We start from the raw sequence: 27,764 nt of genomic DNA on the forward strand, positions 1-27,764 counted from the left end.
TTTACAGTTTCAAAAACAGATCTTTATTGAAATGCAGTATGAAAGTTAGAAAGTTGTATAGCTTCAGGTAGAATACTGTTGAAACTCATTTCACTGTAAACACCACATCTTCTAAGTATACATTTCTTTGTTTTGCCCTTTCCTGTTTCTTCAGCCCATTAGTTGAGCAGACCACTCCTCTGCATCATCCTTCACCTTCTAGCGTGCGTTTTGACTTCTGCAAAGGTTTTTATTGTATTCAACCTTCCAACCAAAATTCTTTTGAAATTCCATCAGTGCCTTTCCTTAATTGATCAAAGTCATTACTGCCAATAAACAATAAAACAGCCCTCCCCACTCAGCTGTTGTCTCCACTGTACAGGAGGATGGGATCAGGATCTCAACCAGAGTTCTCCCACATGGAAATGTTGAGCAATAATTAGTCCCTTAGTTAAGCAAATGTATATTACATGGGGAAGCTCAGAATCTCTCTATGTAGACAGAGCCTTAGAATGAAAGTAGAAGCTTCTCTTTTGTCTCTGGTCTTAGAGTGATACCTTGATTGTTCAGTCAGAAAGGCAGGAACACGAAATTGTTATCTGGCTTATTTTGTGGAGAAGATTCATTCAGCATCAGGAGGGAAAGATGGGTGGGATCCTCTGGGTGAACAGAGATCCACCGTGGAGTAGATTCACTTCTGGAATACTGCAGGACGAACTAAGTCAAGCAGAACTCTGGGAACAAGAAAAAGAGGAGACTGTTTAGTTGGGACCTAATAATATCAAAATATCTGTATTTTAAGGACCAGGATTGGTCTTTTATCCACCTTAATATTCTCCTTTTAAAAAGAAGATTAATTAAACTCTGGCTGTACTTTAATGTACTCATAGATTTTGTTTGAGGGGATATAATTTCAAAATGCTAACAGGAGCAATCATTTTAAAAGTGACAGTACTGTAAGAACTAAGTGCAAGGTGGTTCAGGCTCTTGAAGGAATTACGAAAACCCTCCAATTATCTTTTAGTTCCTCTGTTTGAGGAGAGAGGCTATTAAGTGAGCAGTTTTGTCATTTTATTAAGTATTTAAAATTGTATTGTTGGTTATCTAGGTATATTTGAATATAGGAAACATTCAAGTATGTTTTTAGTAATAAAACATGAAGCTTCTTGAAACTGTGAAAGCATCTGCAGGAAGGAGACTCTTAACATGGTGGCTGCAAGATCCATATTCAGGACTTTAAAGTACAGTGGGTCCGCAGTCCCCACAGGATTCTGTTAAGTGACTACACAGTAGCTTAATCTACTACACAATTTTCAGCCTTATAGAGAGATATCAACATATAAATATATATGTGGGACAGAGAGAGCCTTTTAAACAGTATCATAATTTTGGCAAGTTGAAAACATTCAAGAACATACTAGTTTATTTTCTTTGTTTTCAATTTTATTTCAGTGTACAGTCATTACTTTCATTTTTATTCCTTTTATCAGTTTTAAAAATTGTGGAGTCCATATATCTTTTACTAAGAAGGGCTTTCTCCTTCATTAATACCAACATTAATGTCAAAAAGGGCATTGTCCTCCCAGACAAATAGAGTAGATACCTATAATACACTTTAAATTTGCTATGAGTATGTACTGTAGTTACAGCTATAGATGTGTGTGATCCTGCTACCTCCACAATAAACTCAGTTGTCTTTTGAACTCACTGCAGTCTCTCAAGTGTCCTCAGTGAGTTATATCTGACTAATCAGCTGTCTCCTACATCACTCCATTTGTTTTACTCTTTTTCCCACCCCAGTAGCAATATGGTAAAGAAGATTGTTAGGCAAGAGTGTATTTTTGGGAGTGGGAGAGAGACAAAAAAGTCTATAAATAGAGACTTTTATAAAAAGTTTTCCCTCCCCCATGTGCATCAAAGAAGAATACCAGTGAAGGGCTGCTTTCTAAAAGACATTTAAAATGTGGCATAGAAGTACTGTATCATATTTGTAATGATTTTAAAGAGCAATTTATCCTTCTCCTGCCCTACATGTTCTTGCTTAACACAGTTCATAATTTTGACTAGTACAAACCCAAGCTGAAAAATATTAATCAGCATATGAAAATCACTTCCTTCATAACAATTTCTCGCCAATAGTATAGTTAGGCAATGGCTGAAGACAAGCAAGATAGTGATAAGAAAAAATTGAATCAATTTATTACTCTTATGCATGACACAGGATTAAAATAATATGGATGAATGCAGGTTAGGTACAAATATAATTGCCTTTCATCATTTCACACCTTTGAAAGACGGTCTGTCCAAACTCCTTGTAAAAATATTTTTATAACGCTTTATAACAATAATTCAACAACATGGAAGAAATTCAAAACAAGAAAGAATGACTTATCAGGAAAGATTAAAATATATGTCATCTTGCAGTGACTAAGTAGGATGACACAGTCTACCAATACAGTGTTTGACGGGTATAAAAACAAGGTAAAACAAATTATTTAAAGGTATTCAAAATAGAGACACCTACTAGTGATATCATCCAACTAAAAGAATATCAGGAAAAGTTTCCTAAAACAAAGGCTGTAGACCCTTCATTATCTTCCAAGGGAAGTGGAGAAAGTCCAATTGCATTAATCATCTAGACTGGAAATGGATCAAGCATTTGAGAATATGCTGCAGGGAATTTTCCTGAGTTGGCCACGAGATGGACAAGTTGACCAAATGAGCACTGGGTGAGTGCTTCACTCCAGTACTTGTGTTCCATCACTTCTTGAACTGCCATAATGTGCCATTCCCACTCACCAAAAAAGTGGAACAGTATCCCAGAGCATTCCAGCAGGACGCAAGCACGGCAAATGAGTCTTTTCCATCTCTACATTCGATGATAAAGAATACATTTCACAAAGTCACACTGGAATAATTCTCCCTTCCTCTGATAGAAAAGCTCAAATTCTTCATTCCAAATTTAAGCCCCCTGAATCTCTGGAATAATTTCACAAAAAAATTATCTTGCAGAATTACTGTGCAAGTTTTGATGCCTAATACATAGTGGAATATCTTCACACTTGTGAGGCAGGAGAATATTTTTATCCTCATATTACCGATGGGGAAAGAGAGGTAGAAAAAGATTAATCTTGCCTCGGGTCACAAAGTGTGGCAGAGATAGGAATACAATCCAGATCTCACATCTCTGGACTGTGCCCTAGAAAGACCATCTGACCAAAACAAAAATTTACCACGAGAGCTTTGAATCCAACATGAGTTCCCAATTTGTATCCATTTATGTATTCAGGATATAATTAAAATAGTACTGCAAAAACCCTGATTCTCAATTACTTTGTTCCAGTATTTGGCACAGAGATGGGGGACAAACCTGCCTTTAAGCAATATTGGTGTTTCCTTATTTTCAGTTACAGTTGCCCTGAGGCTGCACTAATTTACAATCAGGTGGATCATGGCCCCTAGTTGCCATAGGCAGCCAAGGATAGAACAAAACTGGATGGCTATTGTAGTATTTACTTAGCAATGGAAAGCTAGTGTTTTAGATTCCTATCTAATCATTAAAGGAGTATGTAAAATTCCTTTTTGATAGCTATTCTGTTTCAAAATTGTTGCTTTAAATCTTAGATTAGCCAGAATAAATTATAAATAACATTTGAATAATAATTTACAAAAATGTAATGCATGTGAACTGTTACTTTAAGAAGCAGTAACTGCACCCATGCATAGTCCACTTTAGATATTCTGTAGATGCCTGAGAAGCTAAGTCTTTGTATTAGATATTTTATTGTACAACAGAATTCATATTGCTCTTTAAAAATGTAACTTAGATGGAAATACTGCTACAACACAATTTCATTTAGAAGAGTAACGTTGCTGATTGAGTCGGAAGTGAACCAGTTCCATCTCAAACAGCTGTGGAATTTCAGTCTGAGAGGCTGTGTTACCATGCTCAAACATTTCTGCTCTGACAGGCTAGATCAAGGATATCTTAAGCTTTGCTGAAACTCAATTTCACTAAGGAAAAATAGCTTTTTATAGGATTTAGATATAGAGAAATATGTGAGAAAAGAGCTGAACAGTCCTCCATAGTCTGACCTACAGAGTCCTTTCTAATGTCCTCATAGATCTCTGAATTAATGTGATTGTTTCCTCTGACTCCCCATTGTATTGATCTGTAAAACGTTGGTTCATTTCATGGGCAATAATATAGTTATTTTAAATTTAGTATTAAATCAGGGTCACTGTTGCATAAAGCATGTGAGGCTGTAGTTATTACTGTTAGCCACCAATAAAAGTGGATTTGCACTGTAGTATTATTTTCCCTTGGATATCTTCACATTATTGAGTAGCTTGGTGATATTGTACACCTCCCTCTTTTATAGACAGCTTAAACCATATTTATGCCATGTGCTCATAGATCTACCTTCCTTGACTGGACATTTTTACCCTCCAATAAAGTATACCTTTAATAAATTGACATCTTTCTGTTTATTAACTATAGTCCTAAAGAAAAAAAATCCTGACTCTATTAAAATCAGAGATTGAAAACTAATTCTGAACAAACATCCTCTTTTTTTGAAGACATGGCTTGCATTCAAAGAAAGCAAAAGTCTTTGATTTTTGTTTGTTTCCTGTTTCTGAAATATTGAAGCATTTACATCGAATAGCTGGGAAAAAAAGTATGTTGGCAATTACCAGGTTTAGATTGGATTCTGCAGCTCAGAAAATGTTACTTCAGCATTTCCAGATATTGTAGGTTTTTTTTTTCTTATTACCTCCTATCTTAAATTTACTTCCATCCTCTAACCACTACAAAATTACCTGACCTGTTCCATAGGAAAAGCTTCATCCAAAACTGACTGTCATCTCACCCACATTTGGAGGGTGAAATCTGCAAATTAACTGTGTCATCCAATCAACCTTTAATACTTATGAGGGCTGGGGTTAGAAATAGAGTGGAAAGAGGACTTTGTGTGGTAGAAATAGAAGGGGGGGAGAGGTAATTGCAGGAAAATAGAGACAAAAAGGGAGAGGAGAAGAGAAAGTATTGAAACATATGAATGGGGGAGGTGGGAGGAGGCCAAATCAGGAAAAAGAGATAATGTAAAGAAAGATTAACCTCAGGGAAAACATGGAAAAGGACTGGAAAAAAAATTCAGCAAGTTAGAGGGGAAAGTAAGAAATCAGGTGGAAAAGGGAGAGAGAACAAAGAAAGCTTAATCATTTTTTAAATTTACAGAAAGTTAGCTTTGTACAATATTTTGCTATCTGTATTAAAATATTTGTGTACATGAACATTTTCCCAGCTTTGGAAGAGGAGGGGTTGACACCCCTTCCTACATCTGGCCCTCTTTGGATGCTATAAAGCACACTTGTTTTCTTTTTGAAAAGTTAACAGAAATGCTATTAGAAGGATTATCCAGGTAATAAATAGGGAAGGATTAACTGCCTTATTAAAATCATTCAAGATATTGCTGTTGGGACATGAGTACTGTCTTGGTGGTAGAGACTGAGGATATATCTACATTGCAACTAAAAACCCATGACTGGCCTATGCCAGCTAACTTTTTATTCACGGGGCTTGAGCTGCGAGCTGTTGGAGCTCTGGCTGGAGCTTAGACTCCAGGACCCTGCAAGGTGGGAGGGTTCTAGGGCTGGGGCTGCAGCCAAAGCCTGAATGTCTACATTGGAGTTAAACAGCCCTGCAGCCTGAGTCCCGTGAGCCTGAGTCAGCTGTCACAAGCCAGCCGCGAGTATCTAATTGCAGTGTAGACATACCCTGAGAGTCAGAAATCATAGCCCTTGATCCATCAATGCAATTAGATATGTATGTAACTGAACTTAATTTGGACTACTCATATGCTTAAGTGTTTTGCTGGATCAGGGCTCGAATTCTGTTCCCAGCTTGGTCAGTAATTCACTGTCTGACCTTAGCATTTCTGTGCCTCAGTTTACTCCTATATAAAATTGGCATACTTCCTTAGTGTGAGTGTTTTGTGCTGAAAGGTGCTATGAGTGGGGGAGGAGTTGCAAGCCTGAGCAAATGTATTTTTCAGAGGTTATGTATCATTTGCTCTTTAAACTTTACTTTTTCATGAATTTCCCCTATTTAATGAAGTTAGACTGTAATATCTAAGACAGTAAGTGCTTGGGGTTTAAAAGCAACAAAATTAAGTATGCCACAACAATAGACATTTCTTTGCTCCATGGGCTCGTTACCCTGCAGGAGAACTGATCTACATCATCTTGTCCCACTCTTATAGAGGAGAATTCTGCTTAAGGCAAAGAATCTGCTAAAACAAATGCTGCTTCTACCAGTATGTGGGAGGTGAGGAATGCAAAACGAGACAGGCTTCAGTCTTTGGTCTTGAGAACTATTGTATTAATTTAGATGGAATATATAGGCCCAAAGAGTCAAAAGTGTTAACGTGACCCAGTCCACTGTCCAACATTAAACAGTTTTAAACAAGGTTCAGCATTTGGTATACAGTGATTTTAGCCTGCTTAGTATGATGGCAAACACACTATTATAAATCTTAACTTTTTTTATTAAAGGTACAGGAAAAAAAGGAAAAGCCATTGGAACACTTGTAATGTAAAGTACTAAATAAGCCTTTTATTTTAACTATTCCCCTTGTTCACTTTTCTTTTAGCTGGAGAGAGCTTTTAGAAGGGGAAAACTCTTGTTTGACAGCAAAGGTAGAAAATGCAGCTTCTGTCTCTTGTGTTGACTTGCACTTGCAACCTCACTGCTGGAAAAACACAGGCCCAGTACATGGTCTTATCAGCCACTCCAAGACCTGGCAAACTTGTGCCAACATTGGGCTGTTTAGAGAATTGCATTTAGCCACCTTTCTGGTCACATCAGGGTTACAAAAGATACAGTCTTGGCTGACTAAGCAAGATTATTAGACAGAAGGAAAAAGGGAAGGGATAGAAAAGAAAATCAGAGGGAAAGAAAAGAACACACTGCAGGGTAGTGGGAGGAGACAAAGGCTACGTCTACACTACCCGCCTGAATCGGCAGGTAAAAATCGATCTCTCGGGGATCGAATTATCGCATCTCATCGGGACGTGACATTCGATCCCTGAATCGACGCTTGTGCTCCACCAGGGGAGGTAGGAGTAAGCGCCGTCGACGGGGGAGCCACGGAGGTCGATTTCCTGCCGTTGTCACAGCGGGGTAAGTCGGCTCCGATACGTAGCTGAATTTGTGTATCTTAAAACGACCCCACCCCCATAGTGAGGATGTAGCCTAAGTCTCACATTCCAGGAGATGGTTGGGATTCAACTGGATCTAGTGGAGGTGGTGATATCTACCTTTCTCTCTTTGGTCTAGTCTGGTCAGTACATCATTCAGGTTTGGGATGAAGAAAGTCCAGTGTCCCAGGAGATGGTGAGGGTGACAGCTATATGATAGAGAAGCCTTCTCCTTCCCCTTTGTTTGTCTTGTAGTAGCCTTCATCCATGTTTTTCCCTGAAAATCTCTTTTTGTGAATCCCAAAAGGGGAGTGATGGGAGGAATGGTCCATTCACTTGCTATTTTATTCATCAATTAGGCCTAAAATTTGATATACCAATTTTAGTTCATTCATTTTTGGTTCTTAACTCCTTTTGAATACAAGGCATGATTTTTTTTAACAGTTTTTGTGTTCTAGTAGTAGGCCTTTTTGTTAGGACTAATTTTTTTTTTCTCCCTTTGTACCTTTTCTCCATCAACATAGGTTATTGTGACATTTTATGAAATTTTACTTATTTTTTATAGTTGAGCTCACAATTAGGGTAAATTTGTAGGCCCAATTACTACAACAGGCAGGAAAACAAAATGGAAATTGTCAGCACAAGCTTTTTAATATGGATTCTCAGGTAAGTGCCTTTTGAAAAGTGGCTTTAAACTGAGGAAAGTGAAGCTCAAAGCAATAAGAAGCAAATTATTAAAATACTTAAAAATAACAAAACTAAACAAATTTGTTATGTTTTGAGAGGAAAATAGAAAATTGGAGAATCCAATTCAATTCTTCAATGTCTTGGTTCTCAATATTCTATCTGCAAAAAAGGACTCTAACCTGATCAACTTTATTAAAAACATCTAGTCTGATATATTAAAAGTAGATCTCCAAGAGGATCCACTCTATAGTGTGTGTTTGTGTGGGGAATGTTAGCTGCATTCCCTTGTGTACGAAGCCTATTAATACCAAAGAAAGTGACGTGAATTTTACAATATCTGACATCTGAGACTGACACAGGAGATACAGGAGCCTCCAAAGTGCCAGACAACAACAAAACATCAACATAGATGTCTACCAGGTCTTTATCGCCCAGATGTTGGATCTATTGCTCAAGGAAAAAGAAAAGAGTTGAACAATGGAAAAAAATTTCTAGCAGGGAATGAACAAACTGCATTGCTTTTATCTAGCCAAGCTGTGAGTTAAACAAAACAAAAAACCCCCAAAAAACAATATATATATTTTGGAACAAATTTCACCTTTACAACTCTTAGAACAAATAAATGAATACTAGATTAATGGAGAATTTGAAAATTCTGAACTTGCAGCCACTAGAATAAAGTGTAATAACTGAAAATTTTCCCTGAAAATTTGCAGTGAATTGTTTTGTTATCCAAGTCTAACAGCACACCTCCAAGCTCCAGTCCTCTCTCCTTCCCCCTGACTGCCTGAAGCAGGGGGTTTTATTAGGTTTCTAACAGGGCCTTTATTGATTACAGGTGCTCCAATTAACCTGTAGCAATCCTCCCTAGTCTACAGGGAACCATGCCTTAATTAACCTAGGGTTTATATACTTCCCTTCTACCACTTCCTACTGCTCCCTGGCCCTCCTGTATCACATTATATATTGAACTCAGGGTTGTTGGTTTTTTGTTTGTTTGTTTTTACTAATTTTAATAAGTAGCAGTACTGGAAAATACCCCCTAAACAGAAAGTGCTGCAAATATACTTTAAAAATCCAGATATATCTATTACTGTGCTTTAAAAGTAAAGGAGGAAAAATTGGGCTTATCCATTTTAAAATCAAATATTTATCCTCTTTTTTATTTAATATTGCTTTCTCATAGTTACTGTAAATTTCAGAAAAATTGTTAATCATGTGAGGGATTCATTAAAACACTTACAAAATTTTCTGAAGTAAAACTAACTTAACTAGATAAGCAGCACAATCCAAAGTGTTTTACAAAGGTTGGAAAACCTGTAACTTTTACCTAGTTTAAGTATGGATCCATAGACTGAGGTATTTCCATGGGAAAGATTATAGGGACTCCCTTAATCTATGTTCTTATCACTGTAGTATCTGAGCAGCTCCTTCTGAAGAAAAGTGCAGCCAAAGCACAAGTCACACAGTCAAACAGCACTACATCCATCTTCAATTATAGGACAATACAATTCATTGTAACCCACCCCACAAACACATAGGAAACAGTTCTTTCTTTCTTCCTAAAATTGCTGCTCAGCAGAATCCTACAATCAAATTAGTACAGTGCAGGCGTGCCGAGCAGAAAGAAGCTACCTACCATTAGGGGAATGGAGTGCTCTAAATAGCAATTAGGAAATGGAAGGATGTCTTTTAACTATCAAGCAGTCAGAATAGACTGGTCATTGACTTATTTGCTTTGTTGAGAGCTGTAAGGGTCCCGCCTTGTTCAGCAGATTCCAAGAACACGAGACAATAGCTCAGGTTGCTTTCTCAATAAGAGTACTTTTGATAGCTTACATTTTCTTCAACTCCTTGAGGAGTATATAGTGAGTCTCGTCCAAACACTTTCACAGAGGCCTGGTTGCAGACATTTTAAGATTAACATCATGGCTCTATATACTGCTGCTAGCACTTCCACACATCCTTTAGTTCTGGCAAACCTCAGAAAGCTTTAAGGTTCTCCAGAGTATGTGGACACTGTGGAGGCACACTTATTTCAGATACTACAGTTGAATGCCTCCTCCTTTGGTTAGTGTGGAAGAATGCAGTGACAGTAATTCACAGAAAATAATTACTAGATTAAGAAATTGAACAGATTTACCTCATCTGTTCCTAATTGATATATTGGGGCAGATAATTACCCTAATTATATTTTTATATAGTGCCTGGCATAATGGAGCCCAGAGTTGGCTGAGGCGGTTATGCATACCAAGCATAAATGTTTAGTAATGAAAGTTGTACAGGCAACTTGATCTTACTTTTGATACTTACAAGCATTTCCCTATTTCGCATTGCAGTATTCTAAAATTTAGAGGCCTCCAAGCTTGAGTGTGTGTATGCTATTCTATTCAAATTCTTATACCAGACCATCACCATGGCAGTGGACATCATAAGCCAATTCTTTCTTTTGCTGCATATGTGTTGCTACTGTTGAAATTAATAGGAATTTCTCAAGTGTAGCTCTTTTCTATTAGTGGAACTGTCTATTAGGGATGTATTCTACACATTGTGCATGTATGGAAAATAAAGTTAGCATTTAAGGAAAGTATCTATGCAAATTGAAAGGATATGTATTCCCTTAGTTTTTCCATGAATCTGTTTTATAGACACCTGCAGTTAGATTTAATGTTAAATATTTTTTTGCTACTTTGATTGCAATTCTGAGCCTAGCTTATGATTCTAGGTGATGGCAGCAGAAGAGAAAATTTAGTTCTTTGAAGGCCTCTATGCATTCCCACTAATGGGACTCAGGACCTCTAGCACTGAGCTGTGGAAATGTATAGACAAGCCACATCCACTGGGGTGTGCAGTAGCACTCTTTCATTAGGATGATATAATTGGCTTAGTCTATATACAGGAGCATGCTGCCTGGCCCACCTCAATTCCTTCTCTGCTGAGAGCTAATGGAACTACCTCTCCTGTCTCTGAAGGTAGTTAGCCTGTTTTCTTCAAATAGTTTGTTAGTTAGCTAGCTAGAACTCTTGGCCTTTGGTTACCGCTGAGATCATGTTGGGTCCTGAAACCTCTACAGGATTTAAAAGATGTGCAACATGCTCAGCTATCTACCCTGCGACAGCCTCATGGATTTGGTGCCTGGTGTGCTTGGAAGAATTGCACATGGTATCCCATTGCACTATTTGCCTAGCTTTTACTCCTCAGACATAAAAGAACAGGCAGCTCAGGCCAGGCTTCATGCACATTTGGCTTTGGTAAGCCTCCCGACCGTCCTGATATTCCTGTGGAAACTTTGAGGTCCACTTCTGTGCAGAGGTCTTCTGTAAAGAAGCTTAAGTTGCTCATAGACCAGTGATACTCAGACCTCAGTGGTTCAGGAGCCAAATTAGCGATCAACATTACGAAGAAGAGCTACAGTAGTGTGAATGCATTGTTTTATTTGCTATAGTACTATATATTCATATTTAAACAGTATGACACAGGAAATATTTTGCTATATATATACACACACATATTCTCACAGCAAAGGGGATGGATCACTCGATGATTTCCTGTTCTGTTCATTTCCTCTGAAGTACCTGGCACTGGCCACTGTCAGAAGACAGGATACTGGGCTATATGGACCATTGGTCTGACCCAATATGACCGTTCTTGTATTCTTACATTCAAAATGACTGACCAAGTATTATTATTTTATCAACTACAATTAGTTATTAACATAGTAAAAGTATCCTGATTGGTTAATAATTTAGATTGATTAATAATTAAATCTCAGTGTTTTAATATGTGCTACAAAGAGCCGCAGCAGACACATTAAAGAGCCACTTGCAGCTCCCGAGCCTCAATTTGAGTATCACTGACCTTGACACTCCTGCCTCAGCACCCCCCTTGATGTTGGGCCTAAGGTTAGGGTTGCCAACCCTCCAGGATTGTGCTAGAGTCTCCAGGAGTTAAAGATTGTTCTTTAATTAAAGATTATGTCATGATGAACCTCTAGGAATACGTCCAATCAAAATTGGCAACCCTAAGGTCCACCTCCTCAAAAGTTAACACCTACATCAGCTGAGCTTCCCACTCAACACTGTCCAGTACTGCAAACTCCATCAAGACAGTCCACACCAGTACCATGATACATATCAGAAATACTGTCAGGAGGAACAATTCCTTTGAAGCCATGAGAGTTGGCACTGGTTGATGCCATAACCGAAAGGCATGCTTCCACATCTCTGGTGATTCTGCTACAGGGAAAAGGAGAAGAGGTAGCATTCCAACTCACAAAGGGTGTCCTAGGAGAAGAAGAAGAGAGGAAGCATTGTTCTCTTTCTATCACTGGCATGGTTTCTTCGAGGACTCCTTACAGATGCCAATGCCAGCTTTGGCTCACACTCCTCCATCTGAGACTCCAGTTTTGTAGACACATCACTGGTGTGTGTCCCTCCAGTGCCTTTATTTCTCTTTTTTGTGGAAACCCATCAGAGCTATTAGCTTTGCCCCCACTGCTTGATCACACAATAGCATTTTCCACTTACTTCAATTCAAAACATTCTGGAGGAACATGGGTTCCTCTCACAACCAGCCATGCAAGTTCTCCTGGTCCACTCAAAGGAGCCCCGTCGCCTTCCTTCAAAAAAGACTCCGTCAGGACAGAAAGATATTAGGAAGGATCCTCATCAATTAATCATGTCGCCCTTCATTTAGGAGTCCATGAAGGCTCTTTTGGATGCTGCCAAACCCTGTTCAGCACTGACTTGGGCATCAGCATTAACGCAGCTGCCAATAATCCTGGCACTGGATGCTGAGTGTTTTCCCTGCATTAAAGAGTCTGGGGGCCTTAAAGGGAAAATCTTCTATTACTTTCTGAGAGGCTGGAGCAAAGCCTAATGTTTGGAGTCATAAGTATCTCCTCAGAGCTGTGCCAGTGGCCATAGATCTTGTAGTTGTATCTGAGGGGTTGTAAACTGCCCTCAGAGCACACTTGGCTAATGTCCTCCCCTCAGCAAGTTCTTTGCAACTGCTCTGTGCTCTTTAGGTAAAATACTAGGGAACAGATTAAGATTAAGAATTATAGCCTGGTCTGTGGGACTTTCCCAGTCTGCATCTACTGCTAAAAGAAAGTCAGATTGTACAAACTTTCAATTTCAGAAACAGTCCCCTTCCCCCATTCAATACCAACAGAGTACCTAACTTCAGTGGTGATACTAGTCTTCAGCTTCTTTTAAAATGGCTCCTGTAGAAAAAACACAGTCCAGAAATCCCACATTGCATGTTGTCATAAGGTTCCAAACATCACTTCTGATGGATGCTCAAGAGCCATACCCCTCTCCCTTGACAGGTCAGACCTCATCCTTTTTCAATGCCTGGTGCTAGATTATTTGGATTGTTGGGTATTGGAGACCATAAAAAATGACTATATAATCCAGTTTCATACAGGCCTCCTCCACTCTCTCACCCCCAAACCTCCTTTGGGGACACCTCTTGTGAAAAACTCCTATTGGTGGACATAAGCTCCCTTCTTCAAAAGGGTGCTGTAGAGGACCAATAGCAAAGGAAAGGGTTTTACTCCAGATGTTTCCTAAAATCTAAGAAGGGGGACTGCCTAAGGCCCGTTCTGGACCTCAGAAACTTCAACAGGTACATAAAGACTTTCAAGTTCAGGATGCTAACACTGTGGGACTTCATCCCATTCCTGTTCAAGGGGAATTGGTGTGAACCACTTAACCTGTAGGACATTTGCTTTCATGTAGTAATAAAACTCACCCACATCAAGTACCTTTGATTTTGTGTGGGAGAAAATCACTTCCAATTTCATGTACTCCTGTTTGGTCTGGCCACAGCACTGGGTGTAGTTGCAGAATGCCTTTCAGTAGTTGCACACATCACAGACACATGTACCCTTACCAGGATAATTTGGCTACTAAAGGCCAGCTTGCTAAACAGTCTTTCTTCTGGAGCTTAATACACGTGAAACCTTCTGCAGTCTCTAGAGCTCATCAATTGGGAGAAGTTCTCACGTGAGCCTACACAGAGAATCACCTTTATCAGGTTGGTCCTGGACTCAACTCAGGTGAGGGCCTTCCTCCTGAAAGATAGATTTCTGAAAATAAGAGACTTTCTGCAAACTTGCAGGGATCAACCTGTGCAAACACACTTTTCCCTAAAGCTTATGGATCTCATGCCCTCATCAATTTACATGATAACCTTTCCTTGCCTAAGAATGAGGCCCCTCTAAGTTTAGGTTGCATGTCATTACAGACTCATTGTACACAGCCTAAAAGGAGTGCTTCAACAGCTACCCTTGTGCAGGTTCAGAGACAATGTACTGAGGGGCTGTTGTTCAGTCTTCTATCACCTACTATTACAATCACCACAGATGCCTCTAGCCTCAGTTGGGGTGCTGATTGCCAGGACCTCTGTGTACTTGGACAATGGAACATTTTGGAGTCCAAACTCCACATCAGTGTCCTGGAACTCAGAGTGGTGAGAGAAGTCCTAACGGCCTTCCACACAACATCAAATGGTACAGGTACTTACAGACAATACCGTGGCCATATATTAGATCCACAAGCAGGGAGGAACACACTCCTGTGTATGGTGGCAAGGATACTGTTGCTATGGTTTATCCACCATCATATTTACTGTAAAGCAGTACACCAATCAAGGGAAGAGAACGTATAGGCAGAAGCACTCAGCAGGAGGTTGTATGATCCGCACTAATGGTCCCTGAACCAATGACAGCCTCACTTTTACTCAGGTAGGGATAACTAAATATCTGATCTCTCAGTTCTTGTCCTCAAAGGAAACCCATGCAACACATTCAAAAGATGAGCCTGGGAGCTTAAATTCATAATTCCACTGGACATTAAAAACCATGGACTTAATAGAGGCACTGGTTCATTACAACAATTTGTAACATAATCTACTGCCTGCTAACCCTTAATTGCCCACTTCATTTCAAGTGGTCCCTTACATTGTGTGTGAAATCCTTATGCTTCACAATGTGATCCACCTCATATTTAGCTCAGACACTCTGGTTACTTTTCTCCTGACCTGAGGAAGATCTCTGAAGCTCAAAAGTTTGTGCTTTTCCGCAACGACTAAAGAGTTAATACCATTACAAGAGGGTATACCTGCAATTTTAGAATATCTATTGTACTTGAAATCACAGGGGTTAGCAGTAACTTCCCTCAAGGGTCATTTGGCAGCTAAATTGGCTTATCATAACTTGGTCAGGGATAATCCTATATTATCTCACCCCACAGTTTCATGTTTTCTGAAGGGACTAATGCCTTTCCCCATGAGAGAATGTTCTCATACCTAGGACTTGAATCTAGTACTTACTATGCTTATGTGTCCTCCCTATGAGCCACCGACCCAGACATCCTTGGAACATCTGTCTATCACAACAGAGCTTTTAATCTCCTCTGCAAGGAGGTTTAGTGAGCTCAGTGCCTGGATGGCCATTCCATCCTACGTGGTAGTACACAGAGAGAAAGTTGTCATGGGACCTCACCCTAGTTTTATGCCTAAAGTTATCTCAGATTTTTACCTGTCACAATCTGTGTCCCTTGCCATTGTCTTTCTCAGATCTCACGCTCACCAAGGGAGTCTCGTGATAGAGCTTTGCAAAGCAGCAACATGGAGTTCAGTACGTGTTTTCATTAAGCACTAGTCATTGGACTTGGCATTGTGTACTGGTGCTCAATTTGATAGAGCAGTGCTATAATCCATTTTTTCCTAGAACTCCTTGCCCATCATACTCTGATGGGGGCACTGTTTGCTAATCTCCCATTAGTGGGAATGCACAGAGGCCCTAAAAGAACAAATATAGGTTACTTACTGATAAGTGGTGGTCTTCAAGAGTTGTTTCTGTGCATTCACACTACCCAACCACCTTCTCCTCTGCCTAGGCGTTCTTTGTGTTTCAGCACTCCTCAGGCTAGGGAGAAAGAACTGAAGTAGGCTGAGGTGTGCACTGTATTCTATAGACAGTGTCGATGATGTCATCTTACCATGAGAGCACTACTGCATTCCACAGTGGATGTGGCTTTTGTATATAGTTCCATAGCTCAATGCCAGAGATATTAAATGCCATTAGTGTGAATGCACAGAGGCAGCTCTAGAAAAACAACTATTACTAGTAACTAACTTTGATTTCTTTTTCCAAATATTTACAATTAATGTGTGATCTGCAGTTCATGAACACTTGACAGTGTATACAGACAATATATCAGTTATGGTAGTTTTATCTAACTGACATCTGTATCATGAAAGGTGGTGTCATAAATTATTTTTCAAGCTTATTTCAGAAATAAATATTTTGTTTAAAAATATTGGTCTTATTTCTTGGAAGAAAAAAAAAGCTATCATTTTATATTGGCTTTGCACAGGTGTAAACATTTACATAACATGCAGACCAGAGGAGAATCAGACCCATTCACTTTATACTATTATATGTGGCAGTTGCTCCCAAAATGTGGAATTTTGGGAATAAGCAGTATAACAGGAGGAATTTTGCAAAAACAATAAATATTTTTCAAATATGTCATTTTGAAATTAAAAAGGAAAAGCAAACTAATTTCTTTTCTATTATTAAAACCAAGAAGGAACTGAGACAAAAGGTATTTATGAAATGTCATAAGACAGAAAGCAAAGAGAAAATTCAGCTGCAACTACTAAAAAATCTCAAGTAGGCAAGACAGAAGCTTTCTTTTTTCGTATCAGAATGTGTGTCTTTTAAAAGAAGCCTACAGGTTTTTTTCCCCCCTCCCTACAAACATTTGCCTCATTGTACTAGATCTCAGAATAGCACAAATTGTTAATTGAAATGAATAAAATGATAGCTAAGCAAATGGGTGCAAACTCACAAACAGGCTAATTGTTGCACTAGAATGTGTCTGTTGTCAACCTTCATAGATTGTCTTGCAGTTCCATTGGCCCCAATGGTACTTACTGAGGATTTCTTTTTATTTATTTATTTATTTCATTATTTATTTGGACCAGACTAGTAACACAGGCAGCATGAGAGAATAATGAGCTGCATTCTTGGGGTTAGTGAGGAGTCAGCACAAGTTGTGGGAACAAATAACAATCAGACAAGGCAGTGTTTTATAATGTCGAGGCCACAATCCATCTCTGGGACCTTTCAGAGCTGGGCTAATAAAGGCCCACTTACAATCCCCAACAGAGTATACTTTAATTAAATTTGTCCATTAGAGGACTTCTCTCCCTCCCTTTTACATTCTAAAAATTAATTCTTCTGCTTTCTGCTTGTCTTTCTTTCTACATCACAGATGCACTGAACCTTCGTAACCGACAGGTCATCTGCATCACACTCAAAGTCCTCCAGCACCTGGTAGTATCAGCTGACATGGTGGGGGAAGCCTTGGTGCCCTATTATCGTCAAATCCTCCCCATCCTAAACATCTTTAAGAATATGAATGGTGAGTTATCCTACTAATCACTGTGTCTTTCAACCCTAAGGCAAAATGGGGCTTGAGGCAGGGTTAATTAACAATGTAGTTAGGATTTATTACTGCATATAAACCCAGATCCATTTGGAGCTCTAAATAATGTAACCCCCACTGCTATTCCCTAGGGATGCAGTAAAATTAACAATTTCATTTATTACTCCTTGCATGTACAGCTTATTTAACACAGTACAAAAGCACTGAAGCAGTTCTGTAATCTTCCAATAATTAAATTGTAAAGTTTTGTAATAGTCTTTTGACTACATTAATAGATTGCAAAAAAATTTTCTTTTCTTTTCAACATGGTAATTTTAAATTCACTATTTTAATTCCGTTCTGGGTTCTCCTCACCAGTAAAGTTCATTCTTACCCATTATTGCTTTTTGGTTTAGGAGAGAATAAAAAGAAAATTATTAACCAGTTAGTCAATTTGACAGACAAGAGAAATTATCTCTAGCAAAGCAGTGAAGTTTGGAGTTATTGTTGCACAATTAACAGGTTTTACTATGGAAGAAATTTAGAACCACTTCATGCTCCATACTCTTGAGTAAGTTGTTTTATTTGTAGTGCAAAATTCCCTGGCTAGTTTTGTCTTAAAAAATAATAATAATAATAAAGTACTGCATGGAGTATTATTACACCATTCTCACAAATAAAGTACTGCATGGAGTATTATTACACCATTCTCACAAATCTGAACCAAACTGCTATCTCCAACTACAATGTCTTGTTCCTGTAGTAAGCCTCTTGGCATATTATCTGTTCAATCACTTACTAAGTTATTAATTTCAAAGTTTTATGCTATTCACATGCAATACTGTAGGTTAAAATAAGTTAATTGCTAACAACCATGCTAATAAAGGTTATAATGTAGGCAGGGTGTCTATGAAACTCATGCTATTTCAGTGTTTAGCCACTCGACTACCTCCTGCATATATTACCAAATATTAGCTTATATTTGTCTAGGTTTTGGTTTTGTTCTTTATTAACTTTTTATTAAGACAGTTATAATAAAATGTTAACATACCAAATCGTACATTATTTATTCGGGATCAACGTAATATTCAAAGCATCTGGCTAAAGATTCTGGTTTGCTGGCTGGGGAGCCCTGGTTCTCTGGGTATGCTAAAAAAGGATGACCAGATTTCTAAATACTTGTCTTCTTTTTGTTGCTTCTCTTGTGTATTTGGTGTGAAAGTTTGCCCATTACAAGGACAGTCCATATTTTATTATACTACAGAAGGAGGGGTCGAATTTTTCCAATAATGTGCAATACAGAGTCTAGTTGCTAACAGTAAAAAAATAAATTAATTTGTTCCATTTTAAATGTAGATCCTTTACTGGAGCATTTAGTAAGAAGGTCAGGGGATCTCTAGAAAGCCAGCATTTAGGCATAAAATGAATCTCTTTAATAATTTCCTCCCCAAACCAACTAATTCCGAACACAACCACCCTATGTAAATATGTTCCCTTTTCTTGCAACCCTGAGTACCTCCCCAGTAGCAAAAATATTATGTATCTTAACTGGAATCAAATACCATCTATAGCAGTGGTTGGCAACCTGCGGCCTGTCAGGGTAATCCACTGGCGGGCTGCGAGACAGTTTGTTTACATTGACCGACCGTCTGCAGGCACGGCCACCCGCAGCTCCCAGTTGCCGCAGTTCGACATTCCCGGCTAACGGGCGCTGCCTGCGCCACTTCTCCCAGCTCCCATTGGGATGGGAGGGGAGAAACCCGGGGGGGCGCAGTGGGTACTGGGGAGGGAGCAGCCCAGGAGGTGCTGGGGGGGGAGGTGGTGGTGCACGGTCCTGAGCCCCCACTGATGCTGTGAGGGGGCGCGTGGTGGCATGCGGCGGTGCGCAGCCTGGGACCACCACTGGTGCTGCAGGGGGACAGTTGGCGAGGGTCCCTACCTGGCTTCACTCCTCCCAGGAAGCAGCGACATCCCCCTCGCTCAGCTCCTCGGCAGAGACATGGCCAGGCAGCTCTGTGTGCTGCCTCCGCCTCAAGCACCGGCTCCACAGCTTCCATTGGCTGAGAACCATGGCCAATGGGAGCTGTGGAAGCGATGCCCTCAGATGGAGGCAGTGCGCAGAGCTGCCTGGCCACACCTCCACCAGGAGCTGAGGGATGTCGCTGCTTCCGGGGAGCCCCCCTGAGGTAAGCGCCACCCAGAGCCCTCACCCCCTTCTGTGCCCCAACCCCCAGCCCTGAGCTCCCTCTCACACCCAAACTCCTGCTGCTGTGGTGGGGGGCAGTGGCCTGAGACTGCCCCAGCTGTGGCTGGTGCGGCTGGCCCGGGGGCCGCTCGAACTGCTCAGACAGCCCCCCGGCCAGCCACACCAGCCATTTCAGAAATCACAGCAGTCCCAGAAAGTCACAGAATCAGTGACCCCCATGATAAACTCGCAGCCTTAACCATGTGTACAGAGTGGAATGGAGGAGAACTGTCAATGTCAGGGAGTTGTAGGATGTAGGGCTGTGATTAAAAAAAAACATGTGGTTGAACCTCTGCATCTGTGTGGAGCCCCATAAACTTCAGTTGGGTTTCTCACAGACACAAGGGGCCAACTTAGTGGGTCCAATTGCAGGATCTGAGGCCAAATACAACACATCAAAAGGAAATATATCATTTAAATGATAAGTGATTTACCTGCTGAGCCCCATTTTCCAAATTTTAGCCCGAGGCAGGCTGTGAGCAATCCTGGTTCCCTCACTGCTATTGTGTCAGATGAATGGTAGGGAAGGCTCATGTCTGCTACTGGCACTACATAGACATAAAGATGCACACAACTGGTTAGATCACACATGCTATACAAAAACCAACCAACTCAATAAAAAAGCAAACAGGTTTTCAACCATTTGTATGACATCTTATTGTGTGGATTTGTATCTGATATCCAGTTAAACATAAGACTTCATATTTGTTGTTCAGGAACTAAAAAAATTCCCCCCAAAGCCACCCCTGGATTCATCACTCTAAACAGCCAAAAAGAATAGCCCTAAATTCTATTTACTTTGTTATGTTGTTGTTGTTATTCAACTTGAACAAGGCAAGAGTAACAGTTTGTGACTAGGTGAACATTTTAGTTTTGTGCATTCTAATTTTAATTAAATAATTATGTAACAGTGTTTTTACACTGCACATCAATTAAAAACTGTAACTAAGCATAGTGATTCAGTGTCTGTACTTGGTTTTCAAACAGAGATCTATGGAAGAAACCAGGCACAATGAACTGTGACTATACATAAAGCTACGAGTTTGCCTTTCTTGTAAAATCTTGTTGCAGTAAAAGCTGTTTAGGTCAGGACAGAGATGGAGAGTGTAGTGAAGGAGAGTAAAGCAGTCTAACATCAACATATTTATCTAAAACTTCTCCTTACTTTCTAGGCAGACGATGAGGGGAAGAGATCTCACCACTCTGAGATATTGGGCTTCTTTGCCCTTCCTTCCAGCTTCCTCCTTTCCCTTCCTGTCTCCCTTTTAACCGTCCCTAGCTGACAAGCTGAATCCCCTCGTTAACTGGTTAATCACCCAGTCCGTGTTCAGTTAGCTCCCCAATTTGGCCCATGCAGGGCAGCTTACAGAGTATAGAGTGGTGAGTCAGCCTTAGGCGCCTCCCACTTTGTCACAGGCCCATTGTTCTTTTCTGTCCCCATCCTCTTTCCCCAGGCATATTCAATAGGAGACAGTTCTAAATGAACACTCAAATGCCACTAGGTCTTCAGGCAGAAAGGGAAGTGCACTCATTGGCAAGCGCAGCACTTTCTCATTTACTTCACTCCGCTGAAGCTCTGCTGCTGAATTGGTCGACCACAGCTCTGGGTCTGAATATGGTTTTGCAACTCCAACATCAAGGATAATATTTTGATATTTATCTAAGCATAGTATTTTCCGGCACTCAAGGTATTCTGAAAATATATAAAACACATCTCCAAATTTTACCCTACTCAGATATCATGCCAAAATACCAAGATATCATGCACTATTTTTCTGTACATGTTTATTTTAGTCTTGGAGCAATCTGACCAAAGAAAAGACAAAACAAGTAAGAGTTTTCCCCAGGAGGATTATTTTGCTAATATTACTAAAGAGCTTCCACTGTTAGTGGCACATTTCACATGAAGCTAATTATTTTTTCAACATTTCCATAAAAATCTTGTTTTCAGCTGTTTCTGATGGATATTTTCTCTAGACTGAAATTTTACTCTAATATTTAACTATTAAGTACATTTATTTTAGGGGGGAGGGATAGCTCAGTGGTTTGAGCATTGGCCTGCTAAACCCAGGGTTGTGAGTTCAATCCTTGAGGGGGCCACTTGGGGATCTGGGGCAAAATCAGTACTTGGTCCTGCTAGTGAAGGCAGGGGGCTGGACTTGATGACCTTTCAAGGTCCCTTCCAGTTCTAGGAGATGGGATATCTCCTTTAATTTAAATAAGAATTTGTTTATATGTTTTTAGAGACAAAAGGGGCAATTACAAACAATTCAAAGGTTTCACATTATTTCTTCCTGTATCTTAAGACCTTTATTTTTCCAAGTGGCATCTTGCAGGTTGTCTTTTGGTATTTGAAAACAAACTAAAAGCAATTGAAAATTGTAGTTATTTGTTCTATCCAGTGCCTTGAGACAAAATTCTGATTACTGTGCATTGCTCTAATTTTTAAAGAATTAGAGAATGAGGGTTTTCAGCAACTAAATATAGCATCTGATTCAGCTGTTGGATCCTTGACACGCAGTGGGCCTGATTTTGATTGCTAATTCTAATTCATACCAAGATCGTCTTCAACTGAGATTTATAATGGCACATAATAAGTGACAGCAAAATCAGTCTCAGCATCTCTGATGACTTGGGGCTATATTATTTTTTTCCAGGAAGAACTGTATGGAAAGTAAATAAAAATTCAGAGGTGGAACTTGTAGTGGCCCACTTTATGTCCCAGAGAGAACATTTGCAGGTTGTGGAGAGGGCATTGGTACAGTCTGCTGCTTTTCTTTCCCAGAGAATTTTTAGAGAGACAAGGTGGGGAAGGTAATATCTTTTATTGGACCAACTTCTGTTGGTGAGAGAGACAAGCTTTTGAGCCACAGAGAGCTCTTCTTCAGGTCTGGAACAGGTACTCCAAGCATCACAGCTCAGAGTACCTTTCTCAGACCTGAAGAAGAACTTCGAGTGGCTTGAAAGCTTGTCTCTCTCACTAACAGAAGTGAGTCCAATAAAAGATATTACCTTCCCCACCTTATCTCTCTAATATCCTGGTACCAACATAGCTAAAACTACACTGCATACGGAGAAATTTTAACATTTCCATCATGTTTTATGCTCATATGTGCTCATTCAGGCAGCACTACCATTCTTTTGTGAATATGGTTCTTTTTGTAAATTCTCAGGGTCTAAAATCAATGTCTATTATTTATCTAATGATGTGCCTGAACACCATCTTTAAAAAATGAGTAGCTCCAAATGGGTGGGTTTATAACAAAAATGAGCAGAATTGCTGAAGTGCTGAGCATTTTTGTATGGTGCCATCATTTCCAAGGGGATTTTGGCCCAGAAGGACCACAGACATTTGAAAGAAAGGTCTAGGTATGTGGTCCTAAAGACTCACATTTGTACCTGAAAGTGATTAAGAGAGGTGAGGGGTTTTATGTGTTCTGGAGGGTGGGGTTCAGCTCTTTACATGAAAACTCATCAGTGCCTATTGATATCTCTATATAATGTGTCTCAATGAAATACATTGCTCCATTAATTTTGTAGTTTCCTCTATGAAAGAAATAAGCTTGATCTTATTAGCTGATTTTTCCATAATTTTTATAACAGTCTGAGAGAACACATCACAATGGAGATTGCTATTGAACAATAATATAAGGTGTGCCAAATATATTTAATGACTAGAGTTTGTTGGTCGCAAAGCAGATGTAGTTCAGGTCTGAGAAAGTGAAACATACATTTTATACTTTGGATTTCTGCAGTTATACAAGTGCAGGAGAGATTATATGGCTTAGAGCTGGGTGAATACCACAAATAGTATTCCGTGACTATTTATTGAAAATTTTCAGTGAATTCACTTCAGCTGTGTTTATGCCTTCTTTGTTTTCACTCTTCGTAGATATAGGTGAATGACTTTACTGTTAAGAATATTTGTGGAAACTAAATTTTAAACAAATATTGGTGCTATTCATGGAAAGTGAATTTTAAATTTGTAGACATAAATGTTCACACTGAAAACTTATTTGAAGTCTAAGACTCATCCAGTTAGGTTATATAATATATTTCTGTTCCCTATCTGTCAATAAAATAATCAACACACTCTGAATTGAAAATATCAAATATACTCATAATGAATTGCTTGCACACAATCTGCAAACCAAAAAGTATGTGCCAAATTTATTCAGTAAATAATTTCAAATAACAGATAAATGACAGAATTTCAAGCTGTTCTCAAGGCTAAATTAATCTACTATACACTTATTATCCAGCTCTAATACTCATCAATATTTCCCGTAGTTCATCAAAAATTATGATTGACATTTATCTCTTTAAATGTGGTGTCCACTGAATGACATTTGACAGGTATGAGGATGTGCTGCCTCCTCAGGTATAAAAGACAAGGAAAACATACCAACTTGAAAAGGAGGGCACAATTGCCACCCTAAGGGATGCAGTTACTTCTGACGTCCAGGTTTAAAGGACCAGCCACTAAAATAGTGTAATTAGCCCCACCTATTGGAGTCATTGATGTGCTGTGATTCACCCATTTCTTTCATGTACTTGGTAGTATACCAGATATACCTCAACTTAGGAGTAAGCACCAAAGCAAGCTGCCTCTGGCCCAATAGGCTCTACTACCCAGTGATTTCCCAATGTGCACTCTCAAACAAAAGGAGTCTTTACTAGGGTTGGCAGAATTGAAAGACTGCAAATACCGTAGGCAGAATGACTTGACCATCTACAACAGAAGATAGACATAGACATTCCTAACTCAGCCAGGCCAGTAGGGGACAATCCAAAAGAAGGAAGTACTGGAGTAACCATGAGTACGCCTTTTAGTCCACAATTCCTTAAAAAGGGCAATTAAGTACTGGTCTTCATGTCCTGCTATCCAGAGCTCGGTTCCATAGTCATGGTGTTGTTGGAGGGCCTCTCTACATTGTCTTACATTGTGCAGGTGAACAATAGGCTAATGCCTCTTGTAGGCAGGTGCTCTTAATGTCCTTCTGCTACTAGTCTCCTCTCACTGGCTGCTTCCCATCTTGGATTGTGACTCTTCACCCAAACTCAGTTCCATCTCTTAGGCTGCCTGTTACCTGGTCTTCATTGTGCAGCTGGCTCCCAAGCTGCTGCCTCCATCTTGCTGCTCCACACAGAAACCTCGAGCTGTCTCCCCAAGCCTAATCCTCTCTGCTTGTCTCCTCCTTTTTCTGTTCAACAGGCCTCAAAGAACCCTCTGACTGTTGTCTGCCGAACTAGTTTCTGCTCCTCCCAGAATGACCGGCAGCCCAGTTCTCTCCGTTCAACTCCTTCTTGAGAGAGTGTTATTTGTAATGAGATTCTCTGGGAAAGGATCCTATAAGAGGATGAACCCAAAAACAGTGGTAATCAGGCAGCCACTGAGAAGGTAGCACTTAGGGAAGAGATTGAAATCCAAATTGCCTGAGGGCCAGAGATCTCGATAGAAGATATTTTGAGGCCTCTAGAACTATGATTTTATAATGTTCTCCACAGAATAATCCAGTATTCATTTAAACTTTCATTACTGGGCAAATTTTCTGAGATATTTGCCCAATTTCCAAATGTGTATATTTATTCTAGAAAACTTTGAGAATTGTCAGCTGTGTAAGGTTGTCTGTGTAAGGTTGGTTTGGGGGATTGTAATATTTCAGGAAAACATTAGTTAGTCAAGAGATAATACTATTCGCAGTTGATTAGATGGACAATGCTATTACTTGCAAATACATAATCCGGAAACATGCTCTGCACTTGAAAATCTGTTTCTCCAACAAGCAACTTCATGCTTTATTCCCTGCCAACTTTTTTATGGAATATCCTCACTGAATTAATCTGAAAGTCACTACCCTCTCCTCCTGTAAATCCTTCTTCTAGGCTCACTTCTACTGTGATACTTACTGGAAATTTCCATCTGATGATAGCTGGTTGGATGGCCAGTAGGAATTATCGTTATATCTCTGGTTTGTTTCATATAGAAAAAGAAACAAATCTGATTTCAAACTTTCAAACTGTTTGTAAAAACACATTCCTCTCACTGTTACCCTCATCCTCCCACCCCTACTCCCTCTGTTCGTTTGTTACATCTGTGTTTGCATCTTGTCTTAAATTATATTATAAGAAGTTTAGGACAGGGACTGCCTCTTACTTTGTGGTTACAATGCCTAACACAATGAGACCCCAATTTGACTGGAGTCTCTGGGTGCTATTGTAATAACTAATAACAAATGTAATTAAAAAGACCAAGTAAAGAACTATACCCTGGTGAGGGAAAAGTACAGTAGATTAAAAAAGTTAACATGCTGTGTTTGATGTGAATATCAAAATTTGCAGAGTTAGAAATGTCACCCATAAACTAAACTGTCAATGTTCTTTTTCTAAAAAACATTGGTAACATACTAATGCAAAAAGTTATATTGGTCTTGTACCACAAACACTTCTGCTAAAAGCTTCCTGAGTAGACTCCAGAAAGAATAAAATTTGATTGCAGTGTGCATATGTGTCAGTCTTAAAGGCTTAATGTCTCTAGGTGAGCTGTCATGATCTATTGTGTAGTTATTAGCAAATGACAAAGTCTGCACTGTAAGTACACTATGAGCAACTGAAAAAGAATTACAGTGGAAACAGGACAGAGGTTAAGGTTCAGTCTTCTCAAGGCCTGGACAGTTCTCTGTGGAATTACTATATAAGAAACCAAAAAAAAAAAAAAAAGAGAGAGAACTCAGCATCCAACTGCCTTGTTATCTTTCTTTCAATCCTAAAATTATTCTGAACGTTTATGAACACTCAAAGTAAATTTGAAGTACTCTTTTGCTCAGGTGAAGCAATTGTAATCACAGACGCAATACAAAATGCACATAGCTTCTCCTTATAATATTGCTAGTTTTATTGATGCTGCTTTGCTGGCTTGAATGCTTGCTTTTAATATTTCTCTCTGGTGTACATAACGAGAACCCAATGGTTATTCTTTCAGGTCATGAACAGAAAAGTAATGACAATGACTTAGGCCTACTATGAACCTTATAACACCATTTAAAATCTCTTTTTCACTTAAATACAGTACTTAAATATGTCTTGTTTTTATTAGGCTTATTTCAGTCTTTTTTTGGGGGTGGGAGGAGGAAAAAACATTGCATACTATAAAATCTGTTTTCTTTTTTGCATCATGAAACCTTTGCTGTGTATCTCCTCCTCTAAATTGTTTCATAGTCCTATAAGATGTCTTAGATAAATACAATTTAAGAACAAATAGAATAAAGTTTGTGCTCTTGTGACAGCACTGAAGAGAAATAAGACTAAAGAGAATAAAAAGGAATCTTCAAAGCTTGGTATGAACTATAATTGTGTACAGTGTTGTATTTATACCAGAATGAACACTGGAAGCAGAAGTTTGTTTGATAAGAGTTAGAAAATTTATTTTGTATAATGTAGTCAGGTAAATGAAAGTTTCATTGATCTACTTTAACAACTATTATATGCTGTCAAATCAAAGCAGTCTAACGGTTGTACTACATCGATTTATATGCATTATAAAGCAAAAATGTTTTCATGTCATCAGTTTATATTATTCAGTAGTGATCAATAACAGCATATGAAAAACTCTGCAGATTAAATCATGTAAAATGTTTTGAAAACAAAACAGCACCAGCCTTAACAATATTCAGAGAAAGAGAGACAGGTTTTAAAAACAATAATTTAAACTAAATCCTCAAAATTATATGTGTAGATTTATATCTTACCCCACATATTTTGGTCACATTTAAAAGGCTTCTTCAGGCAGATTCCTGTTTTTCCTTTTTTCCTAATAAAAACAATGCACATTTGATCTATGGTACTGTATAATTTAAAGTAGTAATAATTATAATTTCTTTAAAGATTCCATCAGCACTGAATTTCCACTTGCATTTCCAGAATGAGAAGGACTGGAAACTTGCCTCACCCTTAGAATTTTGACTCTCTGAGGCACTGGTAGTTAAGCCTGAGCCCCACATCCCGCCCCTCAGTTATACACCACTGAATGATCCCCCTACACTACTGTGATCCAGCTTCACTAATTTAAGATCCATTTCTATTGGTGCAGGACAGCTGAGGATTGGAGACCAAGTTTGTATGGGCTTCAACACAAGCTATCTGACACTACAGCTAACTTTTAAAACTCAATGTGACCTTTTATCAACCTCCTCCTACCTAGTCAGTCCAACACC

The 27,764-nt window shown here is 39.2% G+C and overlaps 1 protein-coding gene and 1 long non-coding RNA gene across 13 annotated transcripts in view; one reads left to right on the forward strand and one right to left on the reverse strand.

Annotated features, from left to right (window-relative positions):
- On the reverse strand, window positions 1-27,683 carry LOC135982646 (uncharacterized). 2 transcript variants are annotated; one of them, XR_010600139.1, is made up of 4 exons: window positions 27,500-27,683; window positions 27,300-27,361; window positions 19,986-20,099; window positions 1-713 (listed from the first exon to the last, which is right to left on the reverse strand). It is a non-coding gene; the product is annotated as an uncharacterized LOC135982646 (long non-coding RNA). The 2 variants fall into 2 exon arrangements; XR_010600138.1 differs by having other exon boundaries at window positions 27,300-27,683.
- The window catches only part of PACRG (parkin coregulated), a 455,962-nt gene that overhangs the window by 296,977 nt on the left and 131,221 nt on the right, over window positions 1-27,764 (forward strand). For 8 of the 11 annotated variants that reach the window (XM_005287947.4, XM_024108470.3, XM_024108474.3 and 5 more), the window contains exon 5: window positions 17,154-17,303. The exons of 1 other annotated variant lie outside the window; for it this stretch is intronic. In XM_005287947.4, coding sequence (XP_005288004.1) covers window positions 17,154-17,303 — 150 coding nt within the window. Of the gene's footprint in view, window positions 1-17,153; window positions 17,304-24,766; window positions 27,115-27,764 lie in introns of those variants that run through there. 2 more of the 11 variants (XM_065590399.1, XM_024108473.3) reach the window with 1 other exon arrangement.

Source organism: Chrysemys picta, chromosome 3 (assembly GCF_011386835.1).
Source record: "Chrysemys picta bellii isolate R12L10 chromosome 3, ASM1138683v2, whole genome shotgun sequence".
NCBI classification, from domain to species: Eukaryota; Metazoa; Chordata; order Testudines; family Emydidae; genus Chrysemys; species Chrysemys picta.